General features: G+C 31.3%; 2 protein-coding genes and 1 pseudogene across 2 annotated transcripts; 1 reads left to right on the top strand and 2 right to left on the bottom strand.

Annotated features, from left to right (window-relative positions):
* Positions 1-1,450: 1,450 nt before the first annotated feature.
* On the bottom strand, positions 1,451-4,551 carry LOC109813625 (omega-3 fatty acid desaturase, chloroplastic). Its single transcript, XM_020377848.3, has 8 exons — positions 3,641-4,551; positions 3,410-3,499; positions 3,215-3,281; positions 3,015-3,107; positions 2,719-2,904; positions 2,534-2,614; positions 2,281-2,418; positions 1,451-1,996 (listed from the first exon to the last, which is right to left on the bottom strand). Exons 1-8 carry the CDS (start codon positions 4,153-4,155, stop codon positions 1,814-1,816), a joined length of 1,353 nt encoding a protein of 450 aa, XP_020233437.1. The 5' UTR covers positions 4,156-4,551; the 3' UTR covers positions 1,451-1,813.
* Positions 4,552-12,453: 7,902 nt separating this feature from the next.
* On the top strand, positions 12,454-16,618 carry LOC109813639 (selT-like protein). The gene is made up of 4 exons (XM_020377861.3): positions 12,454-12,721; positions 12,837-12,910; positions 15,259-15,574; positions 16,279-16,618. The coding sequence occupies exons 1-4, from the start codon at positions 12,551-12,553 to the stop codon at positions 16,396-16,398; spliced, it is 681 nt and encodes a 226-aa protein (XP_020233450.2). The 5' UTR covers positions 12,454-12,550; the 3' UTR covers positions 16,399-16,618.
* A 4,086-nt stretch (positions 16,619-20,704) lies between these two features.
* LOC145956037 (uncharacterized) lies at positions 20,705-22,423 on the bottom strand (annotated as a pseudogene).
* Positions 22,424-22,479: the final 56 nt, after the last annotated feature.

The following is a 22,479-nucleotide window of genomic DNA, read 5'->3' as shown; positions in this document are numbered from 1 at the left end:
ATGCAATCATATTGGTGATTTTTTTGTTGGTCACCATTTATTAATTGTTTAAGGTTCCATGCGAAGTAATTAAAAAAATATTTATTTGTGTGGGACTTCCCTTGTAGATGAATATGATGATAGGGTAAGGAAGATGAATGGTGCAAAGGCTTGAAACGCAACTACGTTTGTGGCTGTGAACCTTAGATATCTAGAGTTGTATGAAGATGTGGTCCCATGTCATGTCACAAGTGGTGAACATGAATACATGATGGGGTGGCTATTGTTAACTATAAGGCCCCGTTGGGCACTAGCAAGTAGCAATGAAATGAACAAATTGATGGTCATTGAACTTTCTGTGGAAAGACCCACCATGAGTACTGGCTGTTACCTTTCACATTTTGAATCATCTAAACGTGTGAAAATGTATGTTGTGGTGAAAATTATTGGTAACAATTTAGAGTTTGGAGACACTACTTAATTGGGCATTTGGGGCTACTTCCAAGAGGCAAGGAAGTGCTTTCACTTGTGGTTTGGTAAATATATTGTTGGACTTGTTTTAGTAAATATATTGTTGGTTTGGGATGTGATTAGATAAACTTCTTCATAAATATTTTTAGAAGTGAAATAAAAATTAATAATAAAGTTTTTCCATAAGATATATGGCATGTTTATTTAAAGAAAGTGTTTTTTTCAACTTTCTTTGTTTTTTAAATAAACACTCCTATATGTGTTTTTTTTTTTAAATATATTTTACAGTCACTTATTTTAAATTTAAACAAATTAACCCAAAATTATTTTAAGCACAACTTCTTTTTGTAGAAAATCTCCTATTTTAGTTTTCTTTAAAAAAAACTGATTTTAATTTATACATAAGCTAATTTTAACAAATAAAAAAAATTATTATTTAGGTATTTATAAAGAAATTTCATCCAAACTTAACTTTGAATTAAGAGTTAGAAACATTCACAACGTGATAAAATTAATTCACTTGGATTGAGATTTTTTTTTTCACATATATGATTCTAACTCAATCTTGCTTGAAGGAAAAAAAAAAACATAAATAATAGCAATTCACTTTCTAACACATTTTTTACTACAACCTAAATATATTAAAAACTACAAAATCATAAATAAAGCTCTGTTAAATTAGATAAGACCTATTAATTTTCATGATCTTCAATAAATTTCAATCAAGTAAATATTGTATTGCTGACATTTCTCAAATTGTATCTATACCAATGAACTACTCACCCCTTGTTAGAATAACAATACTTTGCAACCATCTCACTAGGAACTACTTAATGATGGGAGATTTGAGTAGTTTTATGAGAAACAACTTCATTTTCTACCCATGAATGTGACATAAAACGAAACAACCTTAAATAAAGAGCACATGATAACTATGAATGTGACACATCTTTAGAAATGTCAACAACCACCAATTGAAGTAGAATACGGAAAGAAGTGATAACAGGGGAAAACTACATCATTTGCTACAATTTTAATCAATTACTATCATTCAACATTGGTGTTTGCATTTGAGCAAAAAATTGTAATTAAATCGATGAAGACAGCACACCCTTCATCAAGAATGAGCAATTTACAGATTCATTGTCCTTCAATAAGAACATAATTCATATACACCCTGATGATGCTTAAAATGCACGCGTCACAATCAAATCTGTCATGCATTCATTCCCTCATGAGCAATTCAACTAGACTCAATGAGAGTACAAGCTCAGATACAACCTTCAAAGTTCAGAAGTTGTGTCATGTGCGACATAATTAATTCTGTGGCCTCTCTTGTCTTCAAGAGGAAAAATTGGAAGATTTACTGTGATGTAGAGCTACTAATTGTAGGGTCTGTTTGATAATACACAATATCCCCAGTGTCACTGACAAAATGGTCTTTCTTCATGCTTCTTATCAATTCTCCAATCAGGTAAAATGGAAGAGGGGTAGACTTCTTTGGCTCCCGGTAATATTTGCCAAGAACTGGCTTAGCTGCTTCAGTCTATAAGTGGAGGAGCATAGACAAATTCAGATTTATGCAATTAACCAAAATCACCATTCTTTTACTATAAAACTTACATGCAGTACTGTAAGTGTTGTTTTTCGATCAGAATTAGAGTTTTCTTTGATAATATGCGTTATGAAAGATTTCATTAAATGTCCAAGCATATTACGAAGATAAAATATCAATTCTGATGGGGAAACAGTACTAACAATACTTATGATATTGTATCTAAGTTTTATCCTTTCTTTTTATTCATTGAAAAAGTGGATAGGGATACTCACTGCTTCTATTAAGTGATAGTGTGGTATTTGAGGAAAAAGGTGATGAATGACATGGGTTCCAATATCATGGTGGATGTTGTTAATCCATCCATAGTCACGATCAATAGTTGTAAGGCCACCCCTAAGGTAGTTCCATTCCTGCCCAACATAATGAAGGATAAAGCTATGAAGAAAGATTGAATTTTGATAACTTCAAAGTCCTCACAAACAACACAGAAACTTGCTAAAGAAAGAAAAAGGCAAGAAAGGATACCTCTCCACGATACCAAGGTAATTTGTCTTCATGCCCATGGTGATGTAAATAAGTCACCAAATCCAACCACATAACAAAAATCTACAATTACAAAAGTAAAATTAGGACTTCTTTTGGATTCCAAAAGAAAGACACATTATTAATTAAGTGTCTCTTCATAGTTAGAAAAAGAGATGGGATTTTACGATGTAGGGAATGCCATAAAGCTTAAGCAATTGAACTGGACCCATCACAAATCCCAAACCAGCAAGCAAAGCAGCCATAGCTGTCCAACAAATTGTTGAAGTAATAACATCTTTTTTCTCACTGGGGACAAACAAGTCACTGTTTGGATTAAAGTGAGAGCCAGTCTTCCCAGGACTCCTGCTCCACTGAATTCACAGAACATAGAAACAAAGGTCAATTCCTACACCAGAACCACCAGCAAAATAAACGTTCACAGTTCTGGTGAAAGTTAAAACCGTTAGGCACAACAACTTACAAGGTAGATAGGATATGCAAGCAATGGAAAAGGTATTGTAAATCTTAAAATACGTGTAACATTGTCCAAGCTCTTGAAAATTTTCTCTGGCAACTGCAATATTGACATTAAACATTTTGAGTTAGACCCTTTGGTAGATACAAAATATTGGAGAGAAAAACAGGTTCTCATAAGAACCAGAACAAAGATAATCAACTCACCGGGTGCCAAGATTCATCATTTTCAACATGGCCATGATTTTGATGATGTGTTCTATGACTGATTCTCCTGCACAATTCATGAAACAAACAGTTTCAAAGCTTAGGCTAGAAATAATGCAGATAAGGATAAGCAAAGAACACAAAACCAAAAAGGGACTAGAAGAACAGCAATTCCTGAAGGAGCATTAAGCGTACCATCCATGATATGGTACTAGGATTGATGAATGCAGCAAGTGCCCGACAACACTGTTCAGCTTGGGATTGTTGGAAAAGCTTCCATGACCACTGAAAGATCCAAAACACCAACCATGGTCATCGTAACAAAATTTTGAAACCCAACTTTGCCACCCCAAAAGGCCAATAAACAAGTGAATCTAGATCTACATTAGTAAAAAAAAACAAAAAAGATATGAAATTGGGTATTACCAATCATGACCAAGAACAAAGAGGGCCCAGAACATGGTTCCCTGAGCAGCCCAATAGAGAGGCCAAACCAACCAGTTGTTGAGATAAGCTGCAGCAGCAGCCATTCCCAAAACCACAATGACATCCCTCACTACGTAACTCATTGACTTCCATGGGTCCTTCACCCAACAGTGTTTAGGAATGGAAGCTCTAATATCTGCCAATTTGAAAGGTGGTGGTGCACTAGGGTCAAATTCTGGTACTTCCTCTCCAACCCCATTAACCCCATTGATCCTCTCTTCCTCTCCTTCAGTGGTGGCAACCCTAAGTGGAGCACTAACTCCCAATTCCCACTTTCTCTCCCTAAAGTTGCAATATGATAACCCTCTTGGTTGGAGATTCAGATCTGACAGACCCTTGTTTAAGCCCAAAAGCCTTAACTTTGAAGGCTTTTGGCACGGAACAGGTCTTGTTGGCCGTGGAAGCACTGGAGGAAGAGGCCTTAAGCCACATTCTGATAAAACCCAAGTTGCCATTGGAGAAAAGGAGGAAGCTTTAGGCAAGGGGTTGTTGGGTTTGGATGATTAGCTCTTTTTACTACTTCATGGTCACCAAGGACAGAAAGGTAAAGTTCTTAAGAGAGAGAGAGAGAAAGAATATGTGAACCAAATTATAAGGGTGTAACTGAACCTACTACAATCTAGGACAATCAAAAACACAAGTTGAGTTTTTTCTTTTTTTTATCTGTACAAGTTGAGAAATTTAAGATATGGCAACAGACCCACTTGGGTGTTTCAACAAGAACCTCACGTTTGTGCTATACTTTTCTCTCTCTTAGGTTTTTTCCCGTACACCTCCTTCTCAAACCCGAAAGAAAATAAAGGTGTTAGCTTTGGGAGAACAAACAAAAGGGTCGTTCTGGTTCATGTTGTGGCCTTAGAGATTGTAATTGCTTAAATACAAGAGAGGGTGTGGAGCAATTTGGGCATGTTTAAATATCTATAGTGATCACTTTTTAATTCCACGTTCTTATGTTGGGTTAATGGAATGAATATGGAAGTTCACTGTTCCATCGGGTTTGACCCATTTCGGTGCAATATTTGGGGGAGTGGAGGCTCCTATTCTATTGCCTTTGCCTTTGGTGGCAACTCATTGATCACACATAACTGTAACAAACCCTATTTCATGAGTGGTTCCACTGTAGACCAATAGAGACTGAGAAGACATCTATTTCTCACGTGAGAAAAATTCCTTATAAATTAGAATTTTTTTTCTGTTTTCAGGAAATTTTTTCAAAGAGATTTTTTTAACAACTTTTTAATGATAATATTTTTTGGATTTTTCTTAATCTCTTACTTATATTAATATTAATCTATCATTTTTTTTATATTAAATTTTAAATTAAATTTCACATATTCTAAAATTATTAATTTATGAATTTTTAATTTAATTATAATATAATTTATATATTAAAATATTTATTTGTCATAAATTTTAGTTATATAAAATAAAAATATATTAATATAATTTATATATTTAAAATGATTCATGTTTGTTATAACACTCATGTTTTCAAGTGCTAGTTCAAGTGTGTATTGAGGTTTTGTATGGGTGAGTGGGTTCAACCTCAAAAGAAATTGTTTTTCTGATGTTTCTTGAGGGGAAACTTATATCCTGAGAAAAGTTTTTAAAAGGGAAGTCAGATTCTTCTTTCCTTCTCTCTTCTTGAAATCTCGTTTTTGCTCCTTCTAATAGTTGATCCATCTTACAAAACTTGTGATTTAAAGCTCAAAGCCAAGAATCCTAGGTGAGAAGTGATGCAGAGTCGGTTGGAGTTGTTATCTTTTCCTATCCTCTTTCCTTGCAAATAGTCAAGAGGTAAGGGAATCACCGTAGAGTCATGCATCCGTCTTCTTTTGCTTACCAAGGTATAAGGGGAGTGAGAAACCTCGCTCTGAGTGTGAATTTGCATGCTAGATAATGGGATTGATCATGTGTATGTTGTATGCCTGTATATGAAGAGTTTCTCCAAATGCATCTGCTTTGCCTCTTGTTCTTCTTACACATAACTAATGATATGAATTGTTTAAATGATTAATCAATTGTATGTTTTTAATTGTAATTGTATGATCTAAGATCTATGTGGATTCCTATGGGAAACCATAAGAGAACTTTATTATGATGGTAGTGTAAAGATATTGGTGAGTATGTGTAAATTGAATAATATGGAATGTTAATTGTATGTTATAGAATATGTTTACTGATTGAATTATGTGTTTTGATGATTTGAAGTGTGACTCGTAATTATGTGTTTTTTGATGTGCGTGTTATTTTTTATATGTTGTTGGATGCCACTTGAGACACGTCGAGCGTCGTCTAGGCTAAGAGCAAAGTTTGCTCTTGGAGTCACTGGGCATGAGCTTACTTACGTCAGGCATGGACACTCTAAAGAGCTCTCAGTGGTGTTCTTGTCAAGTATGGGCTTGATCACGTCAGGTGTGGGACATGTGACGTTAGGCATCATTGTCCTACCTATAAATCTCTTATTGTTCTTCTATTAAATTTCATGTTATAATTCTATATTGTGAGATGTGGATGTGAATAAATAATAAAATATGAATATATATATATATATATATATATATATATATATATATATATGTGTGTGTGTGTGTGAACATGAATGATGAATAATGTAATATGAGTAATATGTAAGATGTGAAACTATGGAGTCACGTGAATGTAATGCATACAGTCTGTTTAACATGCATCATAGTCATTAAAATGTTTTTTAAGGGCAAGATATGGAATAAACTACTAGGGAAGGTCCCTTGTGTAAAAGCTTGGAAACCTACCTTGAGGATAGTTTGGTTTCACTCATTAGCACTAGTATTCTTTGTTCAGCCACTTCTGGCTCTCAGTGAGTATTATCGACCACCTCCTAGCTTGTCAACTTCACTCATTAGCGTTAGTATTCTTTATTCAGTCACTTCTGGCTCGCAGTTAGTATTCTTTGACAAGTCTCTCCAAGCTTTACAAGTATTATTTCCCTAGCCTCTTCAGGCTTTACAAATGAATGATAGATGATTTGGTTTGAGTGTTTGGTTTACTCTCACAGAGAGGATACAAATATTTTATACACTCACTAAGGTGCATGTTCCTAATTTACACTTAGAACTCCTTAGTCTACAAAGATAAATACAAAACTTGTACATTTGACTGTATACGCTCTGTCTCTAGTTTCATTACTTCATGGGCTAGATATCACTCTTTGTCTATCTTTGCCAACCTTTCAAGGTTTGAAGTCGTGATATATATATAGTCTTGTAAAATATGTCCGTTACAAGTGTTCGTTGAAGCGGATGTAGTCGTTTATGACTAGTTCGATCTTCTCATTTAATGCATAAGATCTTGCATTAAATGTTGTTTCCTATTTATAGACATTGCGTGAAGTCTTCTTTGTTTTTTTAGCAATAGTGTCCGACTTTAGCTAAGACCTATGAACTTTTTGTCATTTTCCAGTCGCGTAGCTGTAGAGCGTTGTCCTTTTCTGAAAAAAATAATGTACTTTTTCTAACACATGCATGCTTTTACTTTTGGCGTGTTTTTCTTCTTCTTCTTCTTCTCTTCCTTTAATCACGCGATCATATTAAGAGCTTTTAAATGATCATAAACGATGCCTGAGTTGTCTTTTGAGACTTGATTCTTCAAATACTTGTATGGTAGTCTTCGTTTGCGTCTGGTAGTCCATTTGCATCTCAAGTCTTGATCTTCGTCTGAGCATTTGTCTTTAATGCTTTGACTTTCTATGGTCTGGTCAATTATTGTTAATGGACAGACTTTGTTTCCGTCTGGAATACTTTTCAGTCTATATTGTCCTTCGTCTGATATGTTGTTGACTTTCTTCTACTCTTTGACCAGCCTTCGTCTGAGTTCTTATATAGCGTTCTAGGTTGTCCTTGACACACCTTCGTCTGATATTTGATTTATCATCGTCTGGCGCACATGTTATATTCCATCTATCATTTGACGCTCAATTTCCTCTATCATTTGTTCCGTCTATTATTTGGCTTTGTTTCGTCTGATCCTTGAAGCTTTCGTCTTGTTCTTGATTTAGTCTTGTTTAATGCTAGTTTTGGCCTTTCATTTGATACTTCAAGACTTCGACTGGTAGTATGCTTCGTCTTATATTTGTTATCTTTTCGTCTGGCTTGAAGCTTTTCTTCCTTTCTCTTGGCACATGCACATACTCTATTCTTCAACTTTCTTGTACTTATATTTTTCTTAAACACTAACATACTTGTTAGAAATAACAACGTGTATTATATTTGTCTCATTCAAAACTTTACTGAGAATTGTTTCGTCTGACTTAACAGTCCTTACCAAACCCTTATTAAATGTCCATTGCATACTACATTATAATGCATCTGTTATTGTTTAATATGTTATGACTGAATAAGTGTGATGATAATATTTATTTGTATATGTTATACCTTGGTGTATACCTTGGTTGTATTTGGCTATTTGATTTGCTTTCCTACATTGTGAGGCTGAGTGAGACGTTTCATACTCCTTTTCTTTTGTGTTGTTTTTCTTAGGTTATTATGAAGGTGTCATCAATTAACATGAGATTGAAAGTGTTGGTGATGAGGCTTAGACTTCAATGTTGAGTTTTACTCTAATAGAACATGTGACATTTTAGTGTAACTATGACTAGTTTAGGACTTTGTTTTTGTTGATTCAATTGGAAAACATCAGTTTTTAGTTTCTTTGTAATTTTTTTCATTTATGTTATGTTATTTGTTTAAGTTACAATGTAATTTTTTCTACTTGTAAAGATTTTAAGTTATTTTATTATGTTGAGGTTATTTAGTTTTTATAATTTTATATATTATGGCATGTGAGGTAAAAGATATCATATTAGGATAAATTTATTGTTATTAATTAAATTAATTATTATTTTTCTTAATGTTGATGAATTTGGTAATTAGGTGATATATATATAAAAAAAAAGAAGGTGGTAACTTTATATTTATCTATATATTTTGTTTTAGTCGCTATTCATGTATATTTTTTTATATTTTTTTAAAATTATAATTTCATAGTTTTTAAAAAGTAATTGTTAATAATTAAAAACAACTTTAATTTATAATTTAAATGGCTCAACATAAATTTAAAATGCCACTTGTATATTTTAATATATTTTTATTATATATTCTCATTATTTATAAAATATTTAGTGTGTAAAATGCATTAACTAAAAGTCTAAAACTAATTAGATGCATACAAAGAAAAAAAAAAGGAAATAATTTTTTGTTGAATAATAGATCATTGTACCTTGAAAAGAATATGAATAATATGGTGAGTGGACAACTTTTTCAAGAAGAAAAGAAAATCACACGGTTTCTCAACTTTCTTTGTATTTTTGCGGATATTGAAAAATATGAAACCCGTTAAATTCTCTATCTCTTCTGTGTTTTTCATTTAAAGTTTTAAACTAAACATGGAAGATTCTCCTTGTCTCTTTCTAATTTCTTTATTTTTTTATTCACTAGGACGAGCATTAAATATTTCTCGCTAAAAACCTCTAATCAGTTAAAAGAGTAAGTATTAAATGATTCTTAAGTATATTTTTGGTTTATGTAAATATTATTTATCTTATTTTAGTTTTTGTGAAATTTTTAGTTAAATTTAGATCCTTAAAATCCTCCTAGTGTTCCTTTTTTAAGTCTTTATTATTGACTTTAGTTAATTTAGTACTAAAATAATTAATAAAATATAGAACATTGATTAAGATAATTAAGATAATAAATAATATTTTAAATTGAGATAATTAAATTATTTTTATGACAATTTAATTAAATGATATATTTAATATTTTATATAAACAAGATAATTACATATGTTTAGAATTGTTTTTACAATATTAAAAAATTAACAAATTGAAAAGTAAGAATAAAATTGAAAGTAATGAAAATTAATTATTAATAAAAAAGAATAAAATTAAATGTAATTAAAACCACTATTCATAGTATAAAAAATAAAACATACTCCTATATATTAAACATGAATATTTATCTCATGCAATAGTATTTTTAGAGACTTTTCTTGTAAGATATGACTCAAAATGAGAGAGCTTTTTCCTTTTTTTTTTTTCCTTTCTCTTCTCCCTTTCATTTTCCTCACTATTTTTCACAGCTGATCACTAAAAGAGGGTGAGGAAGTCTGAGTTTCGAGGTTGGGGAATTTCAAGTATAAGATTGTCTTCTCTTTCTCCTCTTCTACCTTAGAGTTCTTCGTTCTTTTCTTCTTCTTCTTTGAAAAGCTTGGCATCAAGGTAAGGGAAACTAGAATCTTGGATTTTGTTAAAATGTTGGGTTGTTGAATGAATTAAGAACTTGAAATCAATAGGATTTTCTAAAAATTGTAGCTTTGGGGATGGATTTGAAATTGTCTGCATGTGGAAACTGAAATATTGATGTTCTTGATGCTCCTTTTGAAGTTTTGATGCATGCATGTTGAAATTTTTGGGGTTTTTGGGTTTCCTAAACAAGTCTAGTAGAGATTGTGAGTGTAGATCATGTTTAGGAGGAAAATTGGTGAAATGTAGGTGAGGAATAAAGCGGGGAAGCCATGAAAGTGCAGAAAATTCTGCACTCAATGCTGTAACACTAGTCAAGTGCTGCAACTATGGGAAAAATTGAGCTGGTAGAGATCTAGCACTATAGGGTTGAGTTGAGAATTGCAACCTTGGGAGGAACTAATTTGGCAGAGATCTAGAGTTGCAACGCTGATTTAAGCGCTGCAACCCTAGAAGAAAACAAAGCTAGCAGAAATCTAACGCTAGAGTGCTGAATTGAGCGTTGTAGCGTCGAGAGTAGATGATCAAATTTGGTCTTTAAGTCTTCATAAAAGTTGTAGCCTTGGATATTAGCTTTTCAATAACATTAGAATCACTTAAAAAAGAGGTATATAACTCCATTTATGACCTTTTTAGTGAGCAAAGATCAAGCTGTCAACATTTAGGCAAACTTTTATAATTTTTACAATTTTTAACATGGTAGATGAGGGAATTAGAACCTGAGTTCTTCATGAAAGTTATAAAAAAACTTTTTGTCTTTCATATGAGACAAGGATGAGAATGATAGGAGTAGTAGAACTCCTTATGTGTTGTTGTATGTGAAGGTTGTCATTGTAGGCTAAGTGATTTTACTAAGATGTATGTTGGTACATGTTGTATGATGGGTGAATTTGGTGAACATGAATAGAATAATTGTGTTTATTGTATGTTGTGTGATGTAGGATGATGATAATAAGGATTGAAATTCTATCTTTTTGTAGTTGAAATGATGATGAACATTGGTATGCTGTATATGATTGATATGTTATGTTTGAATAAACTATGGAGCATTGATATGTTATTATGGTATGAATTGTTAAGTATTGCTATTAAAATAATTACATTAAAACATTCAAATAATTATTAATATATTCTTAATTTAATTTATGAAAGTTAGGGTATTACACCTTTGTTAGAAAGAATTCTTTTACAAACGTTCTTGAGCAAGTAGTTGGTTGTAATATATAGGGGTGAATTTTCTTCTATTTTTCTTAAAAATAATTAAATAATTGCAACTCATTTTTTTAACAATGGATCAATTGGTAGGAAATTATTTCAAATTCATCAATAATCTCGAGTTTGAATTCTTATTATGCAAATGCGATCGATACATGTAGATTGTGATTCATACAAAAAAGAATGGTTTAAATATATTTTTAATCCCTACAAAATGAACAAGTTTTAATTTTCATCCCTGTAAAATTTTTTCTTTACTTTTCATTCTATAAAATTTTGTAAATATAATTTTTAATTCATGTAAAATAAGCACAAACATATTTTTTTAGAGACTAAAACCAAATTTCACTTATTTTACATAACTTAAAAACATATTTATTTTTTAAAAAAAACTATCACTTTTTTGTCTTTAATTTTCTTTCATTCATAGATTAAATAAAAATATTATATGAATTGAAAAAAAAAACCAAACAAAAAAAATTAAATTAAGAAAGAGTGACTAAAGAGATGGGCTAGAAAAAAAAATGAAGAAAGAAGTGAATAAAAAAAATAAATTTAAAAAAAAATCTTAAAATAGAAAATCAATTAAAAGGATATTTTAGATTTAAAAAAAAAAAGGAATAACAGGAGTATTTATAAAAAGTAAGAAGTGTATAAGATTCACATTCAATACCCAATTTTTATTTTTTATATCCATCATGGATGTACTTATACCAAACTAGATTATAATACATGATCAATTCCCACTTTGCGATTACATTATTTTTAAAATTTGTTTTTAATATATATAGTTTATTTATTTTACTTTTTAGTTTTAATAGTTTAAAATAAATTTTTAAAACTTTTTTTAATCCTTTTTAATTTTTACCAATAATTTTTTTTATAAAATTATTTTTGTACGAGTGACACTAGACAAAAATGTGTCATTTAATAATTTATTAGGTAATTATTAACAATTTGACGACTTTTATTTAATTATAGTAAATATGAATAATCCACAAAACTAAATACATTATCATCACATAAATTTAATAAATCTTTGTCACTCACATAAAAATAATATTAAAAAAGTTAATAATCAAAACTAAGAATAATAATAAAAAAAATATATATAAAACAACTATTTTAAATTATAAAATTAAAAAATAAAATCAAGAAAAATATAGCAACTATAAAAAAATATTTTAATCTTAAATTATAAAATTCCATAAAAACATAAAACATTACACTGTTAACCTTATTCCCCTTAGCTGTTAAATCAAATTTCACAAACTCCCCCAAAAGACAAAAGTACAACCACATCATATTCTCTCTCTCTCTCTCTCTTCGTGGTGTTCTTCTTCTTTTCAATTTCAATGGATCGAACCCAAATTCTCCTGGTTGGGTTACCAATCTTTCTCTTCTGTTCAGACATTCTCAACCTCTTCGCTCCTCCACCCCCTCCCAAACCAACCCATCACCCTTCCGTCCACCCCAAACCACACCCTCAATCGCAAATTCGCCAACCCCTCGATTTCCCCGCCCAGGTTTCTCGATTACCCTTTTCAAAATTTACGATTTTGCGTCCCTTTCTCATGCCAATTTCTTTTCTTTTCATCTGGGGTTCTCTTAATCATTTTTCCCCTTTTCAATTTTACGCAGAAACAGAATGGGATTGGCCCAATTGGGGTTGGCAACACTGTCAGCATTGACTTCTGCACTTCCTGCTCTTACAAGTTTGTCCAATTTCTCACTTTTTTAATTCTGACTTAATTGTTTAATTAACTTGTGTGTCTGTCTGGTTGGAACAGTTAGGTGAAATTGTTGTAGTATTAGGTTGGTATCAACTTGTTTTTGTTATTATTTCATTGGGTTCAGTTAGAAAAGGAAATGATGGACTAGGAAAATAAACAAAAGAAAATTGGATTATTGAAAACGTTACTTGTGTTTGTGTGGCTGATGATGAAGTAAACAAATGTTATGCATATTTAAATTGCTGCTTGTGTTAGTTATTAGTTTAAATCACAACATCTATTGCCATTGTCAGAGCTATTTAATCAATGGTTATTTATACTAATAGATGGAAAGCGTGTTTTGTTTTCCTTTTAATATGTTGATGTATATTATGAACTTCTTTGGATATAAGATTAGAAGAACTTTTCTACAGAATTAAGTAGTTTTTTTTAAAAAAAATGAGCTTTCAAGCTCTTTTAAGCTGGTATTAATTATTAAGAGAGACTCTATTTTAGTTCTTGCTTTTTTATTTTGTGAGATTGTATTGTTTGGTAAATGGTCAACTCCTCCATTAGTGATTAGTCCTGTTTATAAGTTTGAGTAATTTACTCTTCCCTCCTTTGAAAGAAGCTTAAGTTTAGCTTCTCTTGCTTAGTTTTAAAATTAGTTACCCCTCCCTTAGGAAATTAGTATGTGCTATATTTAAGGGTTTTTTTTTTTTTTTAAGTGAATGGGTCTATTAGTGGTAGTGAAGTGAACAACTATGACCGAGTCTGCTAGGAGTGTTTTCTTCTCTCAGAAACTTCTAAAGTTTTATTGATAACTAATTTTAAATCTTGTATCAATGGCTTTAGGACTTTTGTAGATGAAATGATGTTTTAAATATTCATACAATCTGCTTTAGAATTTCACACTTATAATCTTTATTTCTTCTTTTAAAGTTTCAAAATTGATGAGGTTCAAAACTAGTTGCCAAAAATGCTAAGAGTCACCACTAACAACATCAAAAGCCTTATCCCACTTTGTGAGGTTGACAAATGGATCGTTGGACACCATTTGACTCTGTTAAAGACCAAATTTTCATATAGATATTATTTACTATGAGATTCCTGCTTAATAACTTCCTCAATGTCTTTCTTGGTCTCCCTCTCTCCCTTTTCATAGGTTTGAAAATTTGAAAACCATGTAATCTACTCTCCTTATTGGTGCTTGTAGTAGCTTTCTTTATACGTGTTCAAACCACCTTAATTGATTTACTATCATCTTTTCCTCAATTTCGATGCTACACCAACCAGAGAAAAATTGATCCTTAGAAGCTTGTTTGCACTAAGGAGTTGTTTGGTACATGGAAACTTTTTACTTTCTCATGAAGAGTAATGCTATTAACTCACTCTCTAAAACTCTACACTCTCCTCTTAATACACTCTCTTATTGGTTAAAATTTATTGAAAATCACAAAATCAAGAGAGAGATAGTGAGCCATTAAATAGGGTGTGAGACTTACCTACTTTTGTGTTTTCTAATAAATTTCAATCAATTAAAAAAAGTGTGTTAGAGAGTGTGATCCTAGCATTTCTCTTCTCAGGAATCTGAAGTTGAGAATGTTAGTTTCCGTTTGGTTTGTTATTTAAAAAATAACATTCCTAGGAAACATTATTTTCTAGGAATGGTTTTTACATAGGTTTCTCATAGAATTGTTGATGGAATACTACCTCTTCCATCATTGTTGAAGATGCTTCCATGAATTGTTTCCATTGGAGAGGTGGGAAACTAACATTTCTAAGTTTAAAAGAAAGTTTTAATGTGGTAAAAGCATCATGTTACTTTTATTTGTTTATTTAATGTAGTAAAAATCTTTGATTTTTTGGAAACATTTATAAACGTTCCCAAAAACATTTATGACCAATCAAACAGATTTTCATCATTCCAAGAAATCATGACTCCCATGATTTATGATTTCCATGAATGAAATTTTTTTCCATATATCAAACACCCCCTAAAATTAATTTAAGTGTAGCGCATTTAATCTCTTTGGGAGAGGAATGTAATCCTTAAATTGGAGGGGAGGGCATTATAGTTTAAGCCTTTTAAGGAGAGGGGAGTGTGCTTTATTCTAAAAGTTTCCACTGTTGGTGCCAAAGAGTTATATTGGTGGTAATACTGATCTTTCTATAACAGTATTAAAATTTAAATAGTTATAACTTTTAACTAGTAAATTTTCAGAAATTGGGCAGACTTTGCTTGTTCTAGCTGTATTCATCCTTAATTTGTTTCAATTGTAGAATCCACATGTTCACAAGTAGAACAAACCATAATGTATCTTGTGTAATTTTCATGCCTTTTTCTGCAGGGGAAATGCAGTAGCAGTCAAAAACATGCTGGAATCTGAATTTCCTGGGATTAATGTTGCGTTGGCTAATTATCCACCTCCACTTCCTAAGCGTATTCTCAGCAAAGTAGTTCCAGTGGTGCAAACAGGTGTTATTGTAGCTATAGTTGCCGGTGACCAAATATTCCCTAGATTGGGAATGACGCCACCACCATGGTACTATTCCTTGCGTGCCAATAAGTTTAGAAGCATTGCAAGCACTTGGCTTCTTACAAATTTTCTCCAATCCTTCCTACAAAGCTCTGGTGCTTTTGAAGTATATTGCAATGGTGAATTGGTAAGTCCTTGGTTTGTTGTAGCAATTAATTTACATACTGCCTGGGTCAAAGGAGGGGATGGTCCCCTTGTTTGGTTTGGTTCAAGGAATGGAAGAGTTCCCTTGTTTGGTTTTGCCATGGGAGAGAAGGGAAAATAAGATTTCTAGACACTTTAGTCATCACATTTTCAAAATTATAAATCACTTTTATCTCCTAGAAAGTCCTTCCAATATTATAAGGAAAAAATGAGATGGAACTATGTAAGAGATTTTGGTCTTCTCATTTTCTCTCCTCTTCCCTCCAAATTTCTAAACCAAACAAGGTAAATTTAAAATTTCCCTTCATCCCCTCCATTCCCTTCCGAAAAAACACTATAAAAGCTACATCAGTTAGGAATTTTTTTAATAGCTACTTTTCTCTCCTTTTCTTTAATGAAATTTAAGTTTCATATTTTTTTAGAGCTATTCTCAAAATTTATTTTGTCCAGCTTTTCATTTTAAAAAAGGAATATAAGCCAAAAAAAAAAAAAAAAAATTGACTCTCTCTGCGTTTTATTGATGATGGTGTTTACATCTATAACTGCTAGGCTGAATCTCTTCAACTTCCAAGTCATATGGATCTTTTGAAGCATTAAACATCAGAACATATTATTGCACCTCTTTTACCTTAACATTTGAATACTTTTCATGACTTGATGATCATCTTGTTCCTTTGGACATCACAGGTTTTCTCCAAGTTGAAAGAGAACAGATTCCCTGGTGAAATTGAGTTGAGGGAACTTGTAGGGAGAAGATTAGCCAATACAAGATTTGTAAGTGGTATTGAAGGTGGTGTTGGGCTCTAGAACCCTCAAATAGCTGATTGCAAGATTTACCAAATATTAATTAATTTGAAGTTAGAAGACCCTGAGGAAGATACATGACACAAATTGAAGCCTACGAAATGGATGTTTAAGAATCACAATTTTATAGTTAGTGTTTGTGTAATCTGTTATGTACACGGTTAGGTAAGCTAGTGAATATTGAATAAGCATGTTTCTTAAGTTCTCACTTTTGATTTTTTAAGCCTCTTTCTTTCTGATGCTAAACTTGGATTTCATAAATAAATTATTCCTCTATTGAGAAACATCAACAAACTAAACTGGTGGTTCCAACTGAGTTCAAAAGGAAAATGTTTTAAAATCACTTTTGAGTTCAGATATAGCCATTTGTGCAGTGTCTGAAAGATCCGGTTTTATAACTATCATTACTCTTAAAAATATGTATTACACAGAAGACTATATAGACATGGAAAAAAAAATGGCCCGCCATTTGTTTGAAAAAAATCTTTAAAAAAATTATCTTTTTAATAAAATAAATAGAATTATATCATTTTAAGTATTTGTTGTCTAAACTGTTTTTTTAGGTCATTTTGGATCAGTCTTACACAGAAGGCTAGATACACATGGAAAAATGATGTGCCCGGTTAGTAGTTTTCTGTTTTATTAAGATGTGATTTTTATTTTTTGTTAAGAATTTTCTTTAAATTACTTTTTTAGAAATATTTTCAAAAATTTTAAACAAACCAGCTCATTACGTGTCTGCATAACTCATTTATGTATGATATATATATATATATATATATATATATATATATATATATATATATATATATATATATAACCCCAACTTTTTGGGTGCCTTTCTTTTAAAATTTCACAATTTTTTATTTTTTATTTTAATGAGGTGTCATCTTTTAAGCGGTTGTGTTTATGAGTAAGTTCCGTTAATCACACCTAGGCATTATAACAAAACTCGTACATGTAGATATTCATATGATCTGAATCCAATTTTACAGGCACATCTAATAAGTTAGTGTTTATTCCTCTCAAACACAAACAACTTATCCTCACAGTTAGGCCTGAGCATCGGTCGGCCATAGCCAGTTTCGAACCAAAATTCTTAAAATTGTCTGAAATTGATTAAGAAAAATTAAGGGCTATTTCTGACCGACGAAGAACTCGGATTTTTGGTGGGTTCAATCTATGCGGGTTACGGGTTCATCGGTTTAAGAAACTTCCTCTAGTGTCTCGTGTAGGGATGGCAACGGTCCCCATGGGAGCGGGTAATAGTAAATTCGCCCCTGTCCTACTAGATAAAAATTGTCTCCATACCCACCCCATATCTGTGCGGGTATCGATTGAGCGTGTATCCATGAATTTCTTGAATATCCATGAATTTCTTGAATACCCACGAATATTCATGGATATTTATAAATTTTTTAAGAAATTAAAAAAATTAATTACAAATAATTTTAAGTCTATATTTAATGTTATTGAAATATTAAAAATAAAAATTCAATGTTAATTTTGAACTTGTATTTAACGTTAATTTTGTTGAAATAATAATAAAAATGTAAGATAATCAATGACTTAAAATACATCAATCTCACAAGTAAGTTAAAGTCTCATTACAAAGCTACAATAATTCAATTTCATAATTCCAATCAAAAGTAAACAACTTAAAATACATAAATTTTATTGGTCCAATCAAAGCTAGAAAATTAATCAAATTATATCCAACATAATTCTATAACATGTTTAACACATGTTTGTAACTTCATCAACCTCACTTTTGCAAGAAAATAAGATGAGAGAGTGTAGTTTTAGGATTATGTTGTACAAAAATAATTAGGATATTTAAGAAATATTATTGAACGGGTACTCGTGGGTATGGATATCATCATACCCGCCCCCGCCCCATTTATAAACGGGTAAAAAATTATTCGTTCCCATTATCTGCGAGTATCCAATTAGCCTATCCATTTATTATCCGTAACGGATTTTACCCGCAGATACTCGCGGGTGTGGATATTTTTGCCATCCCTAGTCTCGTGTCGCCCTCCATTGTCACCCTTCGCCAGTCTCCGTCACTACTTCATTGTGGGAAAACTGTTGAGTTTCAAATTTCCGCATCACCACCCTCGTCAACCAGAGCAAGGAACAGGGGGCTTCTTAGCAACGGTGGCCATGGTAGGTAAAGGTTGAAGAGAAGAGGATGTTTATGGAGTGAAATAGAAGAAGAAGAAGAAAAAAGAAAAAGAAGTAACAAAAGATGAAACGATGAAGACGAAGAAGATAAACGGTTGGATTTGGGTTTATCGGATGAGAAAATTCTAACACTGAATCTGACCGTTCAAATCCGTTTGAACCCGAAAATTGTATCTGAAAAAATCCAAAATACCTGAGAATTAATCCACTTCATCCAATCTAACCGTCGGCCTGACCAGTTTTGGATCAGCCAAAATTTTTTGCCCAGGCCTACTCATAGTGTAGTAATAATTTAGCTTGATTTTATCAATTAAAAACAGGTTGTTAAACTGCTATACCCTTCCATATTTTTGTGTCAATGTTTGCCAAATATTATACATATACTTAAATTAATGATCACTAAATCAACATGTTCTAATGTTTTATAATTAACTTAAATAATTTATATGAATATTTTTAACTTAAAATTATATATTAATTTATGTGATTTATAGAGATTATATTTAGTTGTTTATATTGACTACAACTCTTTTTTAGACTTTTTTAAGATATGATATAAATTTTATTAAAATTTATAAATATAAAATATATGATATAAATGTTTTTTTTTAAAACATTTGATAGAATCTGCATCACGTGGTTAGTGATCTATTGATTTAATGTGATCTATTGATTTAATCTACAATTTAGTGGCCCAATACTGATATGATGACCCATGAGTCTTAAAAAACTTGCATATCCTCCTAACAACGTCCAACCAGAAACCACACCCACCAGCTCTACTCCAAGTCTAAGGAGAACTTACTCGTAAAGATTATTATTATTATTATTATTTTGCAAGGGAGGGAATTCATAAAGATGATGTTCATATTTATTCACGTGCCTTTCTTTTAAAATTTCACAATTGATTTTTTATTTTTATTTTTAATTAAGTGCCACCTTTTAAATCTGTAAAGGTGACGTGTTGGAAGTTGGAACTATGTGCATATATCATTTTCTTATTGATTGGATCCAATCAAATTTAACACACCTAATCAAATTAATACTTTAACACACCTAATCAAATTAATACTTTAACACACCTAGTTAAAACACTAAAATAATGAGGATTTATTAGTGTTTTGTAACACAATCTAACAAGATAATACACCAATAATACAAGATACAAATTGTCTACCTTAAGATTTGACGGGGAAACAACAACAAAATAATAATATAAAACTAACTCAAATAGTTAAAGTAGTGAAAATAAATCCCCTAACTTGTAAGAATTTATGAGGAACAACAACCAATAAACAATAATAATAAATTACCAAAATCACACACAAAGATACTAAGATTTTAATATGAAAAACTCCTCAAAGTAAGAATAAAAACCACGAGTTATTCAGACTAAAGAAATAATTTCATTATGATCGATAAAGAGTACAAAAGAGTCTCAATTAACGACACAAAATATTGCTAACATTCAGCCAAACAACAAAACAATAAAGCTTACAAATAAAGAACAAGGAAGATGAAAAAATCCCAAATACATAACTACAGTGCGAATTAAATATCTCCCAACTCAAACCTCGTATCAACAATCAGTGGCGGAACTTGGATAAAAAATTTGGAGGTGCCAAATTAATTTTTTTATATATAAAATTTTTTACTAATTAAAAAAATAACATAATTTTTCACTTTCTCTACTCAAAATAAACATGTATAATAATGAAATCTAAGAAATAGTATTATCATTCACTAGTCATTTCATAAAATAATCATAAAAGACTATCATTAAATGTCAAAGATTACTTGGAATAAAGCAAACCAAAGTAGTTGAAGTAAATTCCAAGATAAGTTGTACACTTGTCTCCTATGAGATCCAAAACAATATATTTAACATAGCCCAAGCTACTTGTATTGTATAGTATCACTTGCACACGACTTACCCAAAATTGTGCAATGCAAGTCAAGCAAAAAGAATCATCCAAAAGCCAATAATTACTTTTAGGTGGGTCAAAATTCAGGAGCAGCTGCATAAATTAAATATTGACATTATTATATACATATAAAATTTTAAATGTAAGCCTAACATAAAGTTTAAAATAATATAAACATAAACAGAAGTTACCTTTAGTTAAAGTGTTGTTCTTCGCTCTTTCAATGACTTAAAATGTTCAATAATTGAGTCAGAACTAAAACTTGTTGCAATATCCCTTTCAATATAAACGATCATACTATCTGCTAAAAAGTCAGCTTCCATCTTATTTCTCAACCTAGTCTTGATTATTTTCATTGCAGAAAAAGATCTTTCAGTTGTAGCTGTAGAAACTGGAAGAGTCATGATAAGACGAAGTAATCTATCAATCAAGTAGTAAACTTCTGACTTTTTTGTTGTTGCCAAACATGTACACAACTCTTGCATTGTTGATAAATTCTTCAAATTTGAATCTTGACGAGCATCAACAATGAAATGTTGAAGTTGGAAATGCAAATTAATTTTCTCCTGCTCACTGAAATCCATGGGATAATATTTGTCTACAAGAGTGCAAATATTTTCAATATTGAAAGCTTTATAAGCATCCTTAGGAACCAGTGCCATGCTTAGAGTTAATAACTCCATTGCCTGGTCATTAAATCTACAATTCAACTCCTGTAATTGCTTATCAATTGTAACAGAATATTTCAACTCTCAAATAATGCTCCACTGTAATATGATCTTTTTGGTGACGAGAACGCCCTTGCCTTGCTACATAAGAAGCACTAAATTGAGGAACCTCAATATCATGTTTTTCACAAAAAGATGTCACATTTTTTAATAACCTATCCCAACCTTCTTCTCTCAAGTTTTGGATAAGTGCTTTTGTAGAACGAACTAAATGCATAACATTAACTACATCCTGAGATTGTTGTTGTAAAGTTTGACAAAGAACATCTGTTATCCCCATAATTTCTCTCATCAAATGCAAGATCAATATAAACTCAAATGAGGTCAAGCTTTTGTAAGCATTATCGGCATCCCCACGTTGAGAATAAGTAGATCCATCAACAATAATTTTTTCTAAAACAAAACAAGTTGCATCATACATATTTATCAAGCTACAAATAGAAGAGAAATGGGAGCTCCAACGAGTATCCCCAGCTCGTTTCAAAGTACAAATTTGATTTGCTCCTTTACCATTTTCAAGATCATCAATCTCTAACAAATATGCAATTTCATCTAACTTGGCATCTTGTAACTCATCATGCCGCTTACTAGAAGAGCAAACAATATTCACAATAAAAGTCAATTTTGAAAAGAATTGATGAATTGGAATAACTTCTCTTAATGCAGCAACCAAGGCAAGTTATAACCGATGAGCAAAACAATGAACATAATATGCATAAGGACAATCATTTAAGAATAATGCCTGTAATCCATTCCATTCTCCTCTCATATTACTAGCACCATCATACCCTTGACCACGAATATTAGAAACATTAAGATTATGTCGAGAAAGTATAACACATAATTCATTCTTCAGAGTTAATGACGTAGTGTCTTTAACATGCACAATATCAAAAAATCGCTCTTGTATAAAACCATTTTTATCAACAAATCTCAAAATAAGAGCCATTTTTTCCTTTTTTGATTCATCGCGAGCTTCATCAACAATTATGCAAAACTTAGAATCTCCAACTTCCTCACGAATATGATTTTTCACTTTACTAGAAAGAATATTCAATATCTCTTTTTGAATTTTATGGGAAGTATATTTGGAATTATATGGAGCATTTTCCAACACAACTTTTGCAACCTCATCATTGTATGATGCAATGAGTTTTATCATCTCAAGAAAATTACCTTGGTTCCTTGATTCACTAGTTTCATCATAACCTCTAAAAGCACAAGCTTGAAGTGATAAATAACGA

This window comes from Cajanus cajan, chromosome 3, assembly GCF_000230855.2.
Source record: "Cajanus cajan strain Asha chromosome 3, NIPB_CcT2T_4, whole genome shotgun sequence".
Lineage (NCBI taxonomy): Eukaryota > Viridiplantae > Streptophyta > Magnoliopsida > Fabales > Fabaceae > Cajanus > Cajanus cajan.
This window is presented reverse-complemented; position numbering and strand designations above follow the sequence as displayed.

Coding starts and splice junctions, on each gene's coding strand:
- LOC109813639 (XM_020377861.3), top strand. CDS start 12,551: ATGGATCGAACCCAAATTCTCCTGGTTGGGTTACCAATCTTTCTCTTC. Junction 12,722..12,836: donor CCCTCGATTTCCCCGCCCAG/GTTTCTCGATTA, acceptor AATTTTACGCAG/AAACAGAATGGGATTGGCCC. Junction 15,575..16,278: donor TATATTGCAATGGTGAATTG/GTAAGTCCTTGG, acceptor TGGACATCACAG/GTTTTCTCCAAGTTGAAAGA.
- LOC109813625 (XM_020377848.3), bottom strand. CDS start 4,155: ATGGCAACTTGGGTTTTATCAGAATGTGGCTTAAGGCCTCTTCCTCCA. Junction 3,282..3,409: donor CTAGTACCATATCATGGATG/GTACGCTTAATG, acceptor TGAATTGTGCAG/GAGAATCAGTCATAGAACAC. Junction 3,108..3,214: donor ATGATGAATCTTGGCACCCG/GTGAGTTGATTA, acceptor TCAATATTGCAG/TTGCCAGAGAAAATTTTCAA.